General features: G+C 44.6%; 1 protein-coding gene across 4 annotated transcripts in view; it reads right to left on the bottom strand.

Moving 5' to 3' along the window:
* Positions 1-19595, bottom strand: part of ARHGAP29 (Rho GTPase activating protein 29) — a 300437-nt gene that overhangs the window by 26041 nt on the left and 254801 nt on the right. For all 4 annotated transcript variants that reach the window (XM_063939858.1, XM_063939856.1, XM_063939857.1 and 1 more), the window contains 2 exons: positions 2968-3105; positions 2280-2509 (listed from right to left, as the gene is read on the bottom strand). In XM_063939858.1, the coding sequence (XP_063795928.1) occupies positions 2280-2509; positions 2968-3105 (368 nt within the window). The remainder of the gene's footprint in view (positions 1-2279; positions 2510-2967; positions 3106-19595) is intronic.

Below are 19595 nucleotides of genomic sequence, written 5' to 3'. Positions count from 1 at the left end.
TCCGTCTTCCAAGAGACAAGTGCAGAATTATAAAAATAAAATAGAGGCATGTACAGTGTGAAGCTTACATTAACCACTTTTTAATATAGGTTACACAGTTATAAAATTTGCCTGAATCCCTCAAGATTACGGTAATATTATGACTGTGAAATGACTGAATGTCAGGGTGTGTGGGAATAGACTGAACAAACTTTATTACTATCCCAAACAGGCACAACGCCCAGCAGCTTAAAAGTGAATATCTGAGGAGCGGTCTTGCAGCTGAAATCATATCTGTGCACTGGGAACAGAAAATATTTTTCTTGAGTATCTCTTCTTTCAGCATATCTCTGTCAGCATGGATAGTGCATGAAGAGTTGAAATTGAACGTCTAAATTCTGTGACAAACACATTAATTAAAGCAGGATTAAAATACATATAAACACAGGGAAGGGCTGGCAACGTTGATCCTGAGGGGCAAACACAAGGCTCATCTATCAGTGCACCACAATAGAGAAATGGATGTGTCAAAGCGCTATAATAATACCCAACACCTACCAGACCAACCTGACTAGAAATCAACTCAGGGCTTTCTATTGAATTTGAGGTGGCACACAAAGCATCTTAGTGAGCTTGTAGCAACAGAGGCTTCTGGTGAGCTTGAGGCAGCACTGAAAGCATTCTGGGAGAATTTGAGATGATACAGTATGAGAATCTCCCAACATTCTGACTGATCAGTGGCCAGAGCATTCTAGTGAGCTTGAGACAATTCAGGGTCAGATTTAGAGTTGTATGCATCTCTGAATAAGCTTACTTGGTGCAAAAGATCCCCCCAAAATCAGATGGATTGCTGCACACAAGCAATTCTGCATAGCGGGCATGCTTACCCACATGCCTTCCGAACACCTAGCCTACGTGCAAACAGCCCATATATGCTCACAACAGGCCTTCAGTAAACTTAGCCTGCACAAGAACAGCCTGTTGCTGCATGGTTACATCATACAGCCGCTACAGGAGGGGTGACTGACATGCATATGAATCGCCTGTAGTTGCTCATAGAGGCATATGCTCACATCAGATGTATGTGCAGTGCAAAAAAAACCCCACAAGATCCATCTGCAAGGCAGATATATGCGCCACTCTGAATCAGCTCCACCAAGAGCATTCTGGTGCGCTCGAGGCTGCAGCGACAGCATTCTGGTGCGCTCGAGGCTGCAGCGACAGCATTCTGGTGCGCTCGAGGCTGCAGCGACAGCATTCTGGTGCGCTCGAGGCTGCAGCGACAGCATTCTGGTGCGCTCGAGGCTGCAGCGACAGCATTCTGGTGCGCTCGAGGCTGCAGCGACAGCATTCTGGTGCGCTCGAGGCTGCAGCGACAGCATTCTGGTGCGCTCGAGGCTGCAGCGACAGCATTCTGGTGCGCTCGAGGCTGCAGCGACAGCATTCTGGTGCGCTCAAGGCTGCAGCGACAGCATTCTGGTGCGCTCAAGGCTGCAGCGACAGCATTCTGGTGCGCTCGAGGCTGCAGCGACAGCATTCTGGTGCGCTCGAGGCTGCAGCGACAGCATTCTGGTGCGCTCGAGGCTGCAGCGACAGCATTCTGGTGCGCTCGAGGCTGCAGCGACAGCATTCTGGTGCGCTCGAGGCTGCAGCGACAGCATTCTGGTGCGCTCGAGGCTGCAGCGACAGCATTCTGGTGCGCTCGAGGCTGCAGCGACAGCATTCTGGTGCGCTCGAGGCTGCAGCGACAGCATTCTGGTGCGCTCGAGGCTGCAGCGACAGCATTCTGGTGCGCTCGAGGCTGCAGCGACAGCATTCTGGTGCGCTCGAGGCTGCAGCGACAGCATTCTGGTGCGCTCGAGGCTGCAGCGACAGCATTCTGGTGCGCTCGAGGCTGCAGCGACAGCATTCTGGTGCGCTCAAGGCTGCAGCGACAGCATTCTGGTGCGCTCAAGGCTGCAGCGACAGCATTCTGGTGCGCTCGAGGCTGCAGCGACAGCATTCTGGTGCGCTCGAGGCTGCAGCGACAGCATTCTGGTGCGCTCGAGGCTGCAGCGACAGCATTCTGGTGCGTTCGAGGCTGCAGCGACAGCATTCTGGTGCGCTCGAGGCTGCAGCGACAGCATTCTGGTGCGCTCGAGGCTGCAGCGACAGCATTCTGGTGCGCTCAAGGCTGCAGCGACAGCATTCTGGTGCGCTCAAGGCTGCAGCGACAGCATTCTGGTGAATTTGAGATGATGCAGACTGGGAGAGTCATATTAACTTTAAAACACGAGTGTATTGGGTTGAGGTTATATTACCTGTGAAGATGTCCCACCAAGAACTGTAATGTGTTGTAGTTAGTCAGTGGCAGTTGTTTCAGCAAGTCTCTTATTTTAATAATAACCCTGTTCAGTTCAACGCCAGAAGGCTGTCTTATTAATGGTGCGCTGCTTGCTTTAAAGTCTGTTTCATCAGTGACACGCTGACTTTCTTTGGCTAATCCGATCAATTCATTGTAAAGGCGAAACAAAACCAAAGGTTCTGGAAGCTAAAGAGAAACAGGATTGGAAATGCACTGTTACATAATCAGATCCATGCATCTTCCCTACAAGTACGACACATTAAGTAATTCGCTTAGAGAAAGTTTTCTGCTAAATTGGCATTTTTACCATTTAGAAGTAATATTTTTGGGTAAATACATTTAATCCACTAAGATGCACCATTCAACATTATACCTTGAACTGCAATTGCTGTTTTGGCTGCTTTTAATGAGCTTTACAACATTTACTTGTGGTGATAAACAATAGTATTATCCCTTAAATGACTCTAATTTATTATACAAGGGGTAAACACTGATTACAGCTATCTCTACGAAAACACATAACCACGTGATGGGTGCAGCCCTCTACTTTATCTAGTCCCCCCCCCAGTGAGAGAAATACAACATATCACCATCCTAGTTTAGTAAAGACACTGCAATGTTGCAGTAAGCTGGAGATACACTACCTGTCGGAGGTAGAGCTTGAGGACGTTGCTGATGTCGTGTGCATACAGGTCTGACAGTTCCACCAAGTCTTTTCCATTTTCAAACGCTTGACACAGTTTCTCCACTCTAGACTTTGCTCCATTTACGCGATAGATGCCCTGAAAAAAAACAACAGGGTTATTCCTTGACTAAAGCAATCCATATACTAGACGAGGGCATCGAGTACTCACACTTGTAAATTTTACTACTCTTATTTGCATTCTTTGCTAGTTATTAATGGACTAGCATATTGGAAACAGCTTTCCTTCACTCTGTCCCCCACTGTCAGGGAGCCATTAATGAGAGGGGGTAACCTCCTACTGCACAGGTCTGTCTCATGATTATCAGACTTTTGCAGCACCCATAGGTGGTCTTTCAGCTGCCTCATCTTGCTGTGCTGGACCTCTCATGGGATGTACTACTTCTCTGGTGGCTGGGGTATCTTCTTCTAAGTTTTGTTCTTAATGTATAAATATTAAATGCATATGTTACCTGATGTTGGTACTCTGTTAGGAATATTCTATTTAGCAGTGATCTGTCCTACCTCAGAAAAAATGACAAGTATACAGTGTATAAGCAGTGAGGGCTTGAAAACACTATAAGCACAAAACTATTACCTACATTAGCCAGTTGCTTTATATTTCTTATGCTTGAACATGGCGTAGAAGTCCTATTGACAAATCGTACCAACATAGCGCTACAATAAGCCACAACCTTATGATCAAAAAAATAATAATAAAAAAAAAAAAAAAGTACATTTGTATGGGTATGGGTCGCTGGGTCGAACCAACTTAGGTCGACAGTCATTAGGTCGACATGCATTCGGTCGACAGGGACACTAGGTCGACATGTGCTAGGTCGACAGGTCAAAAGGTCGACATGAGTTTTTGGACTTTTTTTGGTGTTTCTTTCTTTCGTAAAGTGGTGGGGAACCCCAATCAGTGCACCGTGTCCCCACGCATGGCGCGCCATGCTTCGGGCAAGGTGCCATGCTCCGCTACTACTGCACTCGGTACAGGTTACCGTTCCCAATTGTAGTCCACGTGGATCGTAAAGTATGAAAAAGTCCAAAAAATGAAGAAGAAAAAAAAAAGGTGAAAAACCTGTCGACCTTTTGACCCGTCGACCTAGCACGTCGACCTAATGACCATATCGACCTAGTGTCCCTGCCGACCTAATGGCCGTATCCCATTTGTACATGCGGGGCACTGAGGTAAATGCACTGCTCAATCTGAGGGGTCTACTTACTAAGCTTGGAGGTGGAACCAAACCAGCTCCTAAATGTAATTTTGCAAACACAGTATGTAACATTGCAGTTAGGAGCTGATTGGCTGACACTTTATTTCTCTCCAAGGCTTAGTAAATAGACCCCTTATGGTGGGTACACACTGATCGGTATATCTGCAGATATATCTATAGGCTGATCGGGCAGTGTGTTGTGCATACGCACTGCCTGATCCGTCACAAACTGGGTGGGCAATTACATGCGCCCTGCCAAGTTGAGCCCTCAGTCACCGGTGGCCTTTGCAGCATCTGTACGACCGCCCATACACACACAACGATGCACCATACATATATTGCTCATCGTGTGTGCAGCAGGGCCGACGAGATATGTCTGAACGACGGCGTTCACAGACATATCGGTGGTACACACTGGCCGCCAGGCCAGCTATATTTATCGATCGTTCAATAAAACGGGTGATATATTGGCCAGCGTGTGTTCCCAGCTTAGGTCTGCCTGTCCACTGCTATACTGTTTAAACATGTTATGAAGTACTATATACCACCACAAACGGCAATAAAACAAAAAATTGCTGACTAAATGGCTGCCAAGATGGGCCAAAAGCGCAGACAAGAGGAAAACACGTTCTTATCTGTTACCTAACATAAGCTAATCAGTCAGACATAAAAGCTTTAGGACACTCCAGCCTGTTCCTACAGAATTACGCAATGTACCTCTGCTGAAGTATGTCAGCTTTAGCAAAGGACTGGGCATATAGCATGGCAACCAGACTTCTCTTTTTAAATATAACACTTGTCATACATTAATGTTTATTACTTGTTTTAGTTTTTGTTTTCAGTCTAGAAGGTTAGCTCCCTGTTGTCCAAATAAAACATCTCATGCTTCTTAATCAGTAAATATTCTTGTAATTTGTCTAATGTTTGGAAATGTGTCCTAGTCACCACACAGAAAGCCCAGCAAAAAATAAACCAGAGGCATTTTCTAATTAAGCAGGTTTTAAAATTGTGCCTTTGTACAAAGTACAAAAACCTTCAGTGCTGGAATTGTAAAAATGCGACCACACACCTGAAAACTAAGTATGAGAACAAAAGACTAAACTTACAGGGGGAAAAAAAGTATAAAATGTTCTAAGCGGGCTACCTGCAGAACTCAAGCAGATTACCTAGCCTATTGTGGTTGTTCTACAAACGTCTGCTGCTCCAATTATTTGGATACTTTATAAGCCATGTTCTATTTAATTCTTCCCTTCAACATTATTTAATGAATTTAACAAAACCAAGATCGAAAAACCCTCACCCCCACATTTAAAATTTGTATATTTGAGTCAAGAAAGTTATTGGTGCAGGAATGAACCATCTGTCCCTGTATACGCAATGTGACTCGCCCACATGACATCATTTAATAAGAAAACATTCCACAGCGAAATACTAAATAAAGTAATGTCACATAAGTAAGAGTGTTGGGTTTCTTTTCTTTTTTTATTATTCCCGATGGAAGCACAATGCTGATGTCTACAGTTTCAGAATACACAGCAAAGGCCCACCGGCTGTTCTCAATCTACTGCAAGACTACGTTCCTCCTCCTTTACAGACTGTGGGCAGCACACATACTAAAAGTGCACGTGCATGTCATACTTACCTACATTTTATTTCTCCTCTCCGGGAGAAGCCCGTAGAGGAGACGCTGCAGTGTCTTCGGGGGGCGGGCTGTGACATCACGGAAAATGTCGCGATTTTCGGGCGGGGCTAAAATGGCGCGATTTACGTCATTTTAACCCCTTAACCTCCCGCATTCGCGGGTCCGTCGGGTGGAGATCTCTCCATCCTGCTTGCATCACTAGGGTGCGAGCAGGATGCGGGAGACCTGCCCACTCTTCCAAGGGTGCGGGGGGCTACCCTAAAAAACGGGAGCCTCCCGCAGCTTCCGGGAGAGTAGATAAGTATGGTGCATGTATGTGTATATATATATATATATATATATATATATATATATATATATATATATATATATATATATATATATATATATATACATATATACACACACATATACATGTACACAGGTACTCACACCATTTGTTTCAGGTGAGCAGTAGAGCACCCAAACATATCACAACAGTGTAATTTTCCATTTGTCAAAGTCAGAAAAATATCCCTATACACGCTGCCATATTTGCACCTCACGCTGGTCCGCGCTGCGCATGCGTGCGCTTTCCCGTGATAGCGCATACCCGCTGATGCGTGCACCCGCTCGCATCGGTATGCGTATTTACGGTAAAGAGTATGTAGTCGTAGCGTGCGACCCAATCGTTACATATTTTCACAATTAATGTAGTTTGTAGACCATGGTCCCTTTGATAGATTCTGAAAGTTTGGTTAATATGGAATGTCCCTGAACGGAGGAATCCCTCTTTGTATTGTGCTAAGGGTCTAACAGGAATCATACAGCAGTGTTTGGTACCCATCGGAAGAGTATTTAAATAGCAATATTCCGGTGTTGGTTTGGAGCGTATTAATCGCTCGTGCGGATAGTTATGGACATAAGAAGTTTATGTCCATTTCTATTATTTACTCATACTCAGGTATGCGGCGGGAAACCTAGTTTCCCACCCACCTGAGCTGTTTGATATCGTCACAGCCCACCTGTATGAATCACCCTATGACCTTTTGTTATAATGCGAAGCCGAATTCCTGCGTCCAATGGACAATGAGGTTGTAGGGACCATTAGATTGCATTGTGTGAGTAGCATAAAAGACGGGCCTGTGGCATCCAGCTTTCACTTCTCATCAAACGGTTCTCATTGCTGATAATCGGGAAGCTGGATGTCCAGAGGCGCATGCGATCATACCCTTTGTGCGTAAGTTTTTCTCCGTAATCATTGTCTTTCTGTGAGCCATTTCTCTCATCTCTCTCCCTATCTCTCTCTCTGTCTCTCTCTCCCTTCTCTTTTCTCCCATATCTCCCCTTGACTAGTATTGTATTGTATTGTATTAGATTGGTATTGTATTGTATTTCTAGTGTAGCTATTTTGGTTAGGAAGTCTCTGTTATATTGTAGTGTATCATTTGTACTGTGATTCCTTTTTGCAAGTATATTAGTTATAATACATATAATAGGCTTTGGACCCTAAACAAGTATCTGTGTATTTCTTATAGTGTTAAGTGTACACTTGAGCGTCGGTGACTCTCAAGCAGCTTTGTAGTTAATCAGGTTACACCAGGTTGCACTTACACCCTGTCTCAACACTAAGGTATACTGTGTATTTCATTGTTAAAAAAAAATATAGATATAAAAGGTATAGCGTTGTGAGCGTCTGCGCCGCTGGTGATCTCCTCGTGGTCTCGAGCGTCTGCTACGCCATAGCGAATCATTACGTTAGTCAACAGCCAATAGCGTGCCTGCCTGTGATCTCTGGGCCGTGAGCGAACGTGACGCTTGAGCGTCTCGCCTACGGCTGAGCGATCGTTACGCAACTAGCGTACCCTTACGGTACTTCTTAAGTAAACAGCGTACAGTGTTCTTAGACCTCATAAAGGGTTGTTTATACGACAAAGGAATTTAGCATTGTCAATTGGGGGACTCGTCCTGTCCTTCTCATATCTGCACTAGGTAGATCAGCAGACATTATCCCCCAGCAAAGGGTGGGAGGTTGTCTCGCAGTGCTGACGGGATAAGCGTCTGCTTCACTTAGATAAAGAGTGCTGAAGGAATCCGGGAACCGGAAGTAAGAACAAAACGCTTGTGTCTTTTAAAACTGTTTATTTCTCTTCTGTCTTGCGTATACACGCACGCATACATATATATCTGCATTTCTTTCTCAATTTCGTATATCACTATTCCTGTTTGCCAATTTTTATAGTTGATAGAAAGTGCTAAAAAAGATTTGCTGTTATTTCATAGTAGAGGTAATAGTTAAAGTATAGACCAACACACGGCTTGTCTGGGAGATAAGGCAGTCAGTGTGGTGTGCGGTAGATGATCAGGGATCATCTACATTGATAAAAGTAGAAATTGTGTTACGGTGGATCTTTTGTTTGCGTACACGTGTCTCTAACAAAGACTAGCGTACGCAAACCAAAGGCAGACGCACGCAGCGTACATTACGCAACGTAGCGTCCGGTTACGCCCACGTAGCTCAAGTCACGATAAAGCGATAATTAGCGCAAAGCGGTAGATAACGCGACGCGGTAAATAACGCAAGTCTATTTTTGGAAAATTTGAAATTTAGTTTAACAGATCCTGCTCCTAATTGGTAACACAGCTGGGCTAAAGAAAATTTCTGCGCAGAAATAGATATAGAAACGAAAGTGTACATGTGTTGAGTGAGTGTGTTTTTATTACATAAGTTTATATAACTTAGAGGTTGAACCAAAAAGAAATCGGGTAGGACATACGTGTAAGTGACATATACGGTGGCTAAGGAGGCATCCTTGGTTAAATAAAATATGAGCATTAGAGTATAGCGGACCAGTATACAAGACCAGGAGGTCAGACCAGGAGGTCGTACAGAACAAGACCAGGAGGTCATAAGGAGACAAAGAAGGTCCGCTATAAAGGTACAAGAAGCACAACCCCGGGGGTTGGTGCTAAAACCCATATAGGCCATTGGAAGCTCTGGCTGAAGGAATTCGCAGCCGCAATTTTCGATTCCATTGATCTCTCAGTACATAACAGGTAGTGCTTATGTACTGAACGATTGGACCGCACGTAATTGTGTGCAGTAGTTAGTAATCTGACCTAATACCATTAGAGTAAAGTGGTCACAAACGCTATTTGTACATTCTGACGTGATTTGTGTAATTTTTTATTTTTAAAGGGAAGTTCGCTGGTCACTCAGGAACTATCTAACAACCCCACCTTTACTGGAAAGAGTAAGTGTCCTGCGGGTAACCCTCGTATGTTCCAATAAACAGAAGGTTTCTGGTAGGGCCCTGTATCGAGTACGCCAGCACCATATCGGTGTGATCAGGTCGTATTGGTCGAGGTGGGCGAGTGAGTGGGGTACTCGGTAAACCGCCACCGCCGGCCTATTTTGAATAATTTGGTTTGCTGTAAGGGTTCGCTGAAGACCGTGATATAAAGATCAAAGGAGTAGTAAGCAACACCTGCAGATTATGGGGGCCAATTGTTCAGGTAGGGGGCGATCAACCTCGGTTCGGGTTGATTCAGAGAACCGACCAGTCGGGTCGGCAAGATACATCATGTGTGAAAAATACGGAAGTCACACAGAGGTTTTATGTGATGAATGGGAGAGAATGACTGTACAAGACAGGGAGAAATTCCCAAGAATAGGTAGCTTCAGTCCAGAAGTGTTACAAAATTTAAGGAGGAGGATATGTCTCATAAAATCAACAAAGAGACGAATTCAGCAACAATTTCAGCTCTCTCTCTCGCGGCCACCATAGCAGAGACCACAGTAGGCACAGCAACACCCACGAGATTAGCGAAAGCCCCTAGCGGAGGGATAGGTGAGGTCGTGTCAACGGGTAAGTACGGCACCATGCATTATACTGAAACAATTTCACCACAAGTTGTAGAATCTACACAGAATGAGGTTGTTAGAGTTAACCCTGTTAGAGTAATAGCAGTTCCCAATGGGAAAACAGATGTATCAGGAGCCACTCCCATAAGGAACATTGCCATGTACACTCCATTTTCCCGAATGGAATTAAGAACAATAGTGTCTGAATTTCCTGACCCCAGGAAAGACTTAGTTGCTAGCCAAAAATACATCAGGGATCTAGGTAACACTGTAGAACCCAACAACAAGGATTGGCAGATACTGCTAAGAGCTTGTTTACCTTCAAATGTCGACTCAGTTCAATTCTTAGCTGATTGTGGACTAGATAAAGATGTACCACTTTCAGATGTGTACAACAAAGATAACGTAAAAAGGATAAATTTACAGCTAAAGGAGTATTTCCCAGCCGTTGTTAAATGGAACAAAATATTCTCCATTAGACAAAAAGAGTCCGAAACGGCAACAGAATATTTTCATCGGGCACTATTAGAAATGGCAAAGTACACTGGAATAGAAGACATTAGGACCAACCCAAACCACCAAGAAGTAGCAGTATCTGTACTGATGGATGGTTTAAAGGAAACATTAAAGACTAGGGTTCAGACCACGCAACCATGTTGGCGAGGTCTGTCGGTGTCCACATTGAGAGAGGCTGCTATTGATCACGACAGAAACATCACTAGACACAGGGAGTCGCAAAGTGATAAGTTGATGTCAGTAAGTATACAGGCGCTGACCACAAGGCAGCCTGCGTATGTACCACCGAATCCTGTGGGTAAGTCAAGTGTAATAACATGTTTTTCTTGTAACAAACAGGGACACTATGCACGAGACTGTAGAACAAAGAGTGTACAAAGATCTTTTCAACCCCCTAGACAACGACACGACACACGACATTGGGAGCAGGGTCCACAGAGGCGGAGTTTTGAGCCACATACAGGGGAAACAAAAAGATACCCCCCGAACAGAGATTGGCATGCCTCTGGTAGTTCCCAGCTAACTCCCCCACAAGTAGTTGCTGCCAACGGGATTCAGGGAGGTCAGCATACCCAATAGGGGTGTGGCCATACCTGTAATCTGCAGCCAGTGAAATTGATTGCCAGTCTTGGAAGTGAACCAGAGATTGCAATCAATGTAGCTGGTAAAACCTTAAACTTTCTTGTAGACACAGGGGCGGCCAAGTCAGTGATAAATTCGACAGTGGGCATGAGAACCACTGGTAGGACAGTTCCAGCCATGGGAGTAACAGGAGTAGTCCAGCACTACCCTGTTCGCAAACCAGCCGAGATTACAATAGGGCCTTTGCATACCAAGCATTCGTTTTTGCTAGCTGCATCGGCACCAACCAATCTCCTGGGAAGAGACTTACTATGTAAAATGGGTTGCGTCATTTATTGTACTCCTGAAGGTATATTCTTGGACATTCCTGAGAATCACGCTCAGGAAGTACGAGACATGTTAGACTCCCCATCAAAATTAATGTCACATCCCATTATGACAAATAGGAATCCATCCCAAATAGAAGAGATGACATCTCAGATACCAGAGTCACTTTGGACAAAAGATGGACAGGACACCGGATTAATGGCAAACGTAGCTCCAGTAGTTGTACAAGTAAAAGATGGTAGGATAGCTCCAAAAATCCCACAGTATCCTCTGAAGCCAGAGGTGGAGTTAGGAGTTTTCCCAGTAATAGAGCGCTTGCTACAACAGGGCATTCTAGTAAGAACGTCCAGCACAGCAAATAGTCCCATCTTCCCTGTTAAAAAGAGTGGGGGGAGGGGTTACAGGCTAGTGCAGGATCTAAGGGGGATTAACAAAATAGTTGAGTCAGTTCCCCGTAGTGCCAAATCCAGCTGTCATCCTAATGCAAATTCCTCCCACTGCCAAATTTTTCACTGTTATTGACCTCTGCTCCGCATTCTTTTCGGTACCTCTGCACCCTGACAGCCAATATTTGTTCGCATTCACATACAGAGGAGTCCAATACACGTGGACTCGGTTACCCCAAGGTTTCATAGACAGTCCAAGTATATTTTCTCAGGCTTTGCATGATTGTTTACAGTCTTTCCAACCGGAGGGTGGATCAGTATTGATACAGTATGTAGATGATTTACTACTGTGTTCAGATTCGCTGGAAGCTTCCCTGAAGGATACGAAACAGCTCCTGTTTCATCTTTCAGACACAGGACATAAGGTTTCCAAAGACAAGTTGCAATTATGCCAACCTAAGGTAAAATATTTGGGACACTGTCTAACACAAGGACTGAGACGCCTGACCGCTGATAGAATCCAAGCCATTAGAGACATGACACTGCCACAAACCCAGCAACAGATCAGGACGTTTTTAGGGATGTGTGGGTATTGCCGTAATTGGATCCCAGGGTTTTCCATATTGGCGTTACCTTTGCAGGAAATGGTCTCCTCAAACAAACCTGATAGGATCTCGCATACAGACGAATCCGAAACAGCATTTGAGAGACTCAAACAGTGCCTAACGCAGGCACCAGCACTAGGTATGCCAGACTATGGGAAACCCTTTGAACTATACGGAACAGAAAGTGCTGGTTGCGCAGCAGGTGTACTAACCCAAAAACACGGTGATGCCAGCAGGCCAGTTGCATACTACAGCGCTCAGCTAGACACGGTAGCGCGATCCCTTCCCACATGCTTGCGTAGCGTTGCGGCGATAGCATTGCTAGTGACAAAAAGCGAAGATGTCGTGCTAGGCCACAACCTCACAATCCATACACCACATGCAGTATCTGCCTTATTGAATTCTGCCCAAACCAGACACGTCTCATCAGCAAGGTTTACAAGATGGGAATTGGCATTAATGGCCCCAGTAAACATCACCATAAGGAGATGCAGTGCATTAAATCCTGCAACATTTCTCCCAGGTGTGCCTGGTCAGACACAAAGGGTGGAAGGTGAGAGTGATGGGGAAGGAGGATTTAATACAAAGGAAGATGCACATGATTGTATGGAATATTTGACCCAAAATTTTACCGCAAGGCCTGACATCAGTGACAATCCACTGGAAGATGCAGAACTCACGTTCTACACTGACGGTAGTTGTCATAGACAGTCAGACTCGGGAGACTTGTGTACTGGATACGCAGTCGTAGATGACCAAGACACCATAGAAGCGGAACCGCTAGGTCCACCTCACTCAGCCCAGGTTGCTGAACTGGTCGCCCTAACCAGAGCATGTGAATTGGCTAAGGGTAAGTCAGCCAATATCTACACCGATTCTAGATACGCCTTCGGGGTAGTACATGATTTCGGAGCCCTATGGCGCCTCAGAAATTTCATGACGGCAGCTGGTACACCGATAGCGCATGCAGCTTATATAAAAAGGCTTCTAACAGCGATACAGGAACCCGACAGAGTGGCTGTTATCAAATGTAAAGCACATACATATAGTCAAGACCCAGTGTCACTTGGTAACAGCCGAGCAGACGAAGCAGCTAAGCTTGCAGCTGCTACCCCCATACAGACAGACACCACACAACTGATGGTATTTAATACCATCAACACACAGAAGTTGTGTGAGATGCAGAATTTGTGTTCCACACAGGAAAGAGCAGTCTGGAAGGCAAAGGGATATGGCCAGGAGTCCTCAGGGCTCTGGACGGATGGACATGGTAAACTAGTGGCCCCCAGAGCATATCTTCCATGTCTGGCTGAAGCAGCTCATGGGTTGACTCATCTAGGCAAGGAGGGAATGTGCAAATTGGTAAGAGCATACTGGTGCGCCCCAGGATTCTCCTCTCATGCGGGTAAAAGAGCAATGTCATGCCTTACCTGTCTGAGAAAGAATATTGGAAAAGCAATACCTACAGAACCATCCCATATCCCACCTGCCGGCGGCCCTTTCCAGGTAATACAAATTGACTTCATTCAATTACCCCCATGTCGAAATTTGAAATATGTACTTGTTTGTATAGATGTTTTCTCGAATTGGGTCGAAGCATTTCCAGCAGCTACAAATACCGCTATGTTTACAGCTAAGAAAATTGTGCAGGAATTTGTATGTAGATATGGTATCCCTAGAATCATTGAAAGTGATAGGGGTACCCATTTTACCGGTGATGTCTTTCAAGGAATGTGTAAATTAATGGGTATTGATAGCAAGCTGCACACTCCGTACCGTCCGCAGGCGAGTGCGAAGGTCGAAAGAGTGAACAGCACTATTAAAAATAAATTGAGTAAAGTAATGGCAGAGACAGGATTGACGTGGCCAGAAGCTTTACCCATTGTTTTGTATAGCATCAGAACCACTCCCAGGTCCCCTCTTAACCTGTCCCCTTTTGAAATTCTGTTTGGTCGACAACCGCATGTCATGATTAACCCTCAGGATGATTTGAAATGTAACAATGAAGTAACTGTAAAATACTTGATTAACATGAGTAAGCAGTTGAGGAATCAAAATGATAATCTGAAGTTGGTGATTCCTGATTTACCAGATAGTAATTGTCATGACATTGAACCTGGGGATTATGTAATGATACAAAATTTTCTACGCTCAGGTTGTCTTATTGATAGATGGGAAGGACCATACCAGGTCTTATTGACTAGCACCACAGCATTGAAGGTTGCTGAGAGAGAGACTTGGGTCCATTCATCCCACTGCAAAAAGGTTGCTGATCCAGAGAGGTCCCGTGATAAGGAACAGACGGTAGAGGTTGTATCACTGGAGTGTCTGTTCCAGGAGGACTGAGGCGGCACCTGAGCCTTGAAGACCGAAAGCAGTTGTTGACTCCCTTCCCCCTTTTATTGTTTTTCTCCACTTCCCATCCCCTCTCCCTTAAAATTTCTTTTTCCCCCTTCTCATTCTTCTCTATTTCCTCCTCAAAGATGGACTTGCCCCAAGAGACTGTGATCCGGATTTTGATGTTAACCATGATGTTGACCAGAGCAGTCTGTTCCGGCGAGAGTACCATAGAGGTCGAGAGAGGTTCTGGAATGGGTTCCGATTATGATGATGGAGGCGTAGTTTTCCAAGATCAACCAAACCAACAAGCAAAGGCGAGTATCAGAAAACGATCCGATAGAAGAAATTGTGATGGATTGTTAGCTGAAGAAAACTGTATCTGTAGGCTCTGTGACAATTTGATTGAGGATGGGTGCATAAAGAAATGCCAATCCAGTTTTAATATCCATATGGACCGGCATCCATTGAGTGACTATCACTCCTTAGTGGGTAACGTATTAAACCAAACAGATTGTTGGGTATGCTCTCAAGTACCTCAGGGTCATAGCAAATCAGGGCTAGTACCATTTCCTTTAACGTTAGGGGAGGTACTTGAGCTAAGTGGTGGGAGACCGGTGGACCGGAGGTTTAACATCTCCAGCCCTCCTAGTTTGAAGCTCCACCAATACCATGTGGATAGGTCCCTCTTATGTTTTAACATCTCCAATCCCCGTAAGCCGGGAAATTGGGAAGTGTCATGGAGCAACCTTACCATGACCTTTTCACACAGAGCAGATAGAATGCCTACAGATACAGAGCTTGTACACCACATAGCCAGTAGAGGAAAATCTTTCCGGTATAGATACACCCTAGGAAATAGAATTACTAGAGTTGGAGAAGTATCACCAGGATACTGTGCACATATCGTACAGTCTGATACGTGCATTAAGCAGATGGAAGAATTAGGGTCAGGAGATTTCACCTGGAAGGTTTGTAATATGGTAATGTCCTTCTCCGTCCCATATGTTCTCCCCGATGATGCATATTTCATATGCGGGAGAAAGGCGTACAAGTGGCTTGCCCCAAACTCTGAAAGATTGTGTTATATTGGAAAGGTATTGCCTGAAGTGATGACTGTTACACATGACAAAATGAAGGACATACACCGTGGTGCCCAAGCTCCTTATACTCACACTCATTACGAGCACCGAGTTAAAAGACAACTGTCAGAAAGGTTAGAGCATCCGGCCTCTGATCTTATCCATGAATCCACCGGGATTCAGGTTCTGGTAGCGTTAGATTTCACTCGCACCGCTCGGGGAGTGATGAATTATAGATACATTTCCGCACTCGCCAATTTGTTAGATAATATCACTGAAATGTATGATGACACGTTCAGATACACTGGAAGAGAACTTCAAGCTTATAAAACAGAACTAGTTCAGCATAGGATGGTTCTTAATTATCTTACAGCAGTAACAGGCGGATATTGTGTTACATTGGCAACACAGTACGGCATAAAGTGTTGCACGTATATCACAAATAGCACCGAGGATCCGGTAGAGGTCATAGACCAAAAGATGGACGATATTCTCCAATTGAAATGGGAATTTCGCCGAAAACACAATCTCACCCTTGCCGCTGTAGGTAATGAGCTGACTAGTTGGGTGTCATGGTTGAACCCGCGAAATTGGTTCTCCGGTTTAGGAGACTGGGCTCAAGGAGTCATAATGGATGTTGGAAAGTTTCTCCTATGTATCTTAGGTGTTATTATATCTATTGGATTGATATTTAGATGCGGGCAGGCTTTAATGAGGTGCAAACAAAGTACAAAAGTGATGAGCTTGAGGAGTGAGGAAACTGTAATTAACCTGGATTTGATTTATGACCCAATGATAGAAACCAGGATGTGATGAAAAATGCGATTATACGGTCCGTTTCTTTCACCTGTTTTTCTGCTTTTCTCCAAGATACAAAGACCCCCTTGGACGAGGAAGTTGACGAGACGCTATACAGACAACAGACAAGCACCAAAGATGAAGTTTTGACTACCTATGATATGGACACTTGATGAACTTTGCCATGGATCCCCAGTTTCCCTAGTATTTTTAAACTCACGCTAGCCCAACATTTTTTGTAAATCTGATGGCACTGACAAAGCTATTTGCTCATGCCCAAGGAGCAATACAGCGCAAAGAAGACGACTCTCAACAGATACCGAACAAAACTTCAACGACAGATGTACATTTACCTGACATAGAATATCATTGCATTTTCCATAAGTGTTCTTCATCCTCATCTCTACAACCCTCAGGTAATAACACACATAGTATAGGGAATACAGGCACAGATATCAGCAATCACATATTCCCCCATTCATGTATCATCAACTAAAATGTGCTCCCCATTTTGTTCAAAAGCCGAAAAGAGCTCGGTAAAGTTTGACAGCCCATCCACAGACCTGTACCACGGGATAAGAAGGAATTCAAATGTATACTTCGCCATACCTCGAAGCTTGATTTACCACACGTACGGCACGATGATACATGACCCTCCAAACATGGACTCATACACACATGCTTCTGCTTTCTCACTAGGTCATACCCTCTTCACACCTACTCCTCTCTTCTTCCTTACCCAACCATGGAAATGAATTAACCCCTGACTTATATTTTTCTCCTTTTTTTTGTTTTGAAGGTGGCAGTTATTATTGACTGCCAAAGGGTGGACTGTCAAAGTCAGAAAAATATCCCTATACACGCTGCCATATTTGCACCTCACGCTGGTCCGCGCTGCGCATGCGTGCGCTTTCCCGTGATAGCGCATACCCGCTGATGCGTGCACCCGCTCGCATCGGTATGCGTATTTACGGTAAAGAGTATGTAGTCGTAGCGTGCGACCCAATCGTTACATATTTTCACAATTAATGTAGTTTGTAGACCATGGTCCCTTTGATAGATTCTGAAAGTTTGGTTAATATGGAATGTCCCTGAACGGAGGAATCCCTCTTTGTATTGTGCTAAGGGTCTAACAGGAATCATACAGCAGTGTTTGGTACCCATCGGAAGAGTATTTAAATAGCAATATTCCGGTGTTGGTTTGGAGCGTATTAATCGCTCGTGCGGATAGTTATGGACATAAGAAGTTTATGTCCATTTCTATTATTTACTCATACTCAGGTATGCGGCGGGAAACCTAGTTTCCCACCCACCTGAGCTGTTTGATATCGTCACAGCCCACCTGTATGAATCACCCTATGACCTTTTGTTATAATGCGAAGCCGAATTCCTGCGTCCAATGGACAATGAGGTTGTAGGGACCATTAGATTGCATTGTGTGAGTAGCATAAAAGACGGGCCTGTGGCATCCAGCTTTCACTTCTCATCAAACGGTTCTCATTGCTGATAATCGGGAAGCTGGATGTCCAGAGGCGCATGCGATCATACCCTTTGTGCGTAAGTTTTTCTCCGTAATCATTGTCTTTCTGTGAGCCATTTCTCTCATCTCTCTCCCTATCTCTCTCTCTCTCTCTCTCTCTGTCTCTCTCTCTCTCCCTTCTCTTTTCTCCCATATCTCCCCTTGACTAGTATTGTATTGTATTGTATTAGATTGGTATTGTATTGTATTTCTAGTGTAGCTATTTTGGTTAGGAAGTCTCTGTTATATTGTAGTGTATCATTTGTACTGTGATTCCTTTTTGCAAGTATATTAGTTATAATACATATAATAGGCTTTGGACCCTAAACAAGTATCTGTGTATTTCTTATAGTGTTAAGTGTACACTTGAGCGTCAGTGACTCTCAAGCAGCTTTGTAGTTAATCAGGTTACACCAGGTTGCACTTACACCCTGTCTCAACACTAAGGTATACTGTGTATTTCATTGTTAAAAAAAAATATAGATATAAAAGGTATAGCGTTGTGAGCGTCTGCGCCGCTGGTGATCTCCTCGTGGTCTCGAGCGTCTGCTACGCCATAGCGAATCATTACGTTAGTCAACAGCCAATAGCGTGCCTGCCTGTGATCTCTGGGCCGTGAGCGAACGTGACGCTTGAGCGTCTCGCCTACGGCTGAGCGATCGTTACGCAACTAGCGTACCCTTACGGTACTTCTTAAGTAAACAGCGTACAGTGTTCTTAGACCTCATAAAGGGTTGTTTATACGACAAAGGAATTTAGCATTGTCACATTCTATAGAGTCCTGTGGACAGACAGGTGAGGTGCCTGTGGTGAATCGGTTCAAATGGTTGAATGAGATCAAATTACCCTTATTTGACAAGGGTCGCCCAAGGGATCACTGCCACGTGACTGTGACGAATGACTGGATTCAGAGGGTGGAAAGCTGAAGCATGAAAACATCATGGGACAAGTGATGTCACACCTACTTAGAATAAGTAGAAGTTGCACTTACAAGCACTGATGATTGTAAAGCATACTGCAATCAAAGTTAAACTTTTCCATAACATTACATTTTATTTATAAAGGTGCCACAAGTGGTTTTCAGCGCCGTACATACGACACACATTAGAACAATACAGGGTACACAGAACTTAACATTACAGTAACTGAAAAACTAAAAACAGAGCACAGGTAACAATTAGCACCACAATTCTCAGTACACAATACAGCCGAGAAGTAAAGCTCCGTACACATGGGGAGAGATATATCAGTGACCGCTCAGCACACATATCTCTCCCCACTCAGCACAGCGCGATGTGTGCTGAGCGAGGGGGGTGGACGGGGACTAATTTCACCCAGCGGTGAAATGAGCGACCAGCTAGATCGAGGCCAATCTAGCACCAGTGATAGTGACGCATGGAGCCGGGGCAGATATAACATTTGCAGAGAGAGTTAGATTTGGGTGGGTTATATGGTTTCTGTGCAGGGTAAATACTGGCTGCTTTATTTTTACACTGCAATTTAGATTTTAGTTTGAACACACCCCACTCACATCTAACTCTCTCTGCACATGTTACATCTGCCCCCCCCCCTGCAGTGCACATGGTTTTGCCCAACTGCTAACAAATTTTCTGCTATGATCAGGGCTGAATTAGGCCCTAAATATAATTACTGTACACACAACAGCAAAGCGTGCACTGTGCAGGTACAATGTAGGACACACCTTTATAGAGGGCGCTCGGCTCTCTGAATA

The sequence above is a fragment of the Pseudophryne corroboree genome, chromosome 9, assembly GCF_028390025.1.
Source record: "Pseudophryne corroboree isolate aPseCor3 chromosome 9, aPseCor3.hap2, whole genome shotgun sequence".
Taxonomy (NCBI): domain Eukaryota; kingdom Metazoa; phylum Chordata; class Amphibia; order Anura; family Myobatrachidae; genus Pseudophryne; species Pseudophryne corroboree.
This window is presented reverse-complemented; position numbering and strand designations above follow the sequence as displayed.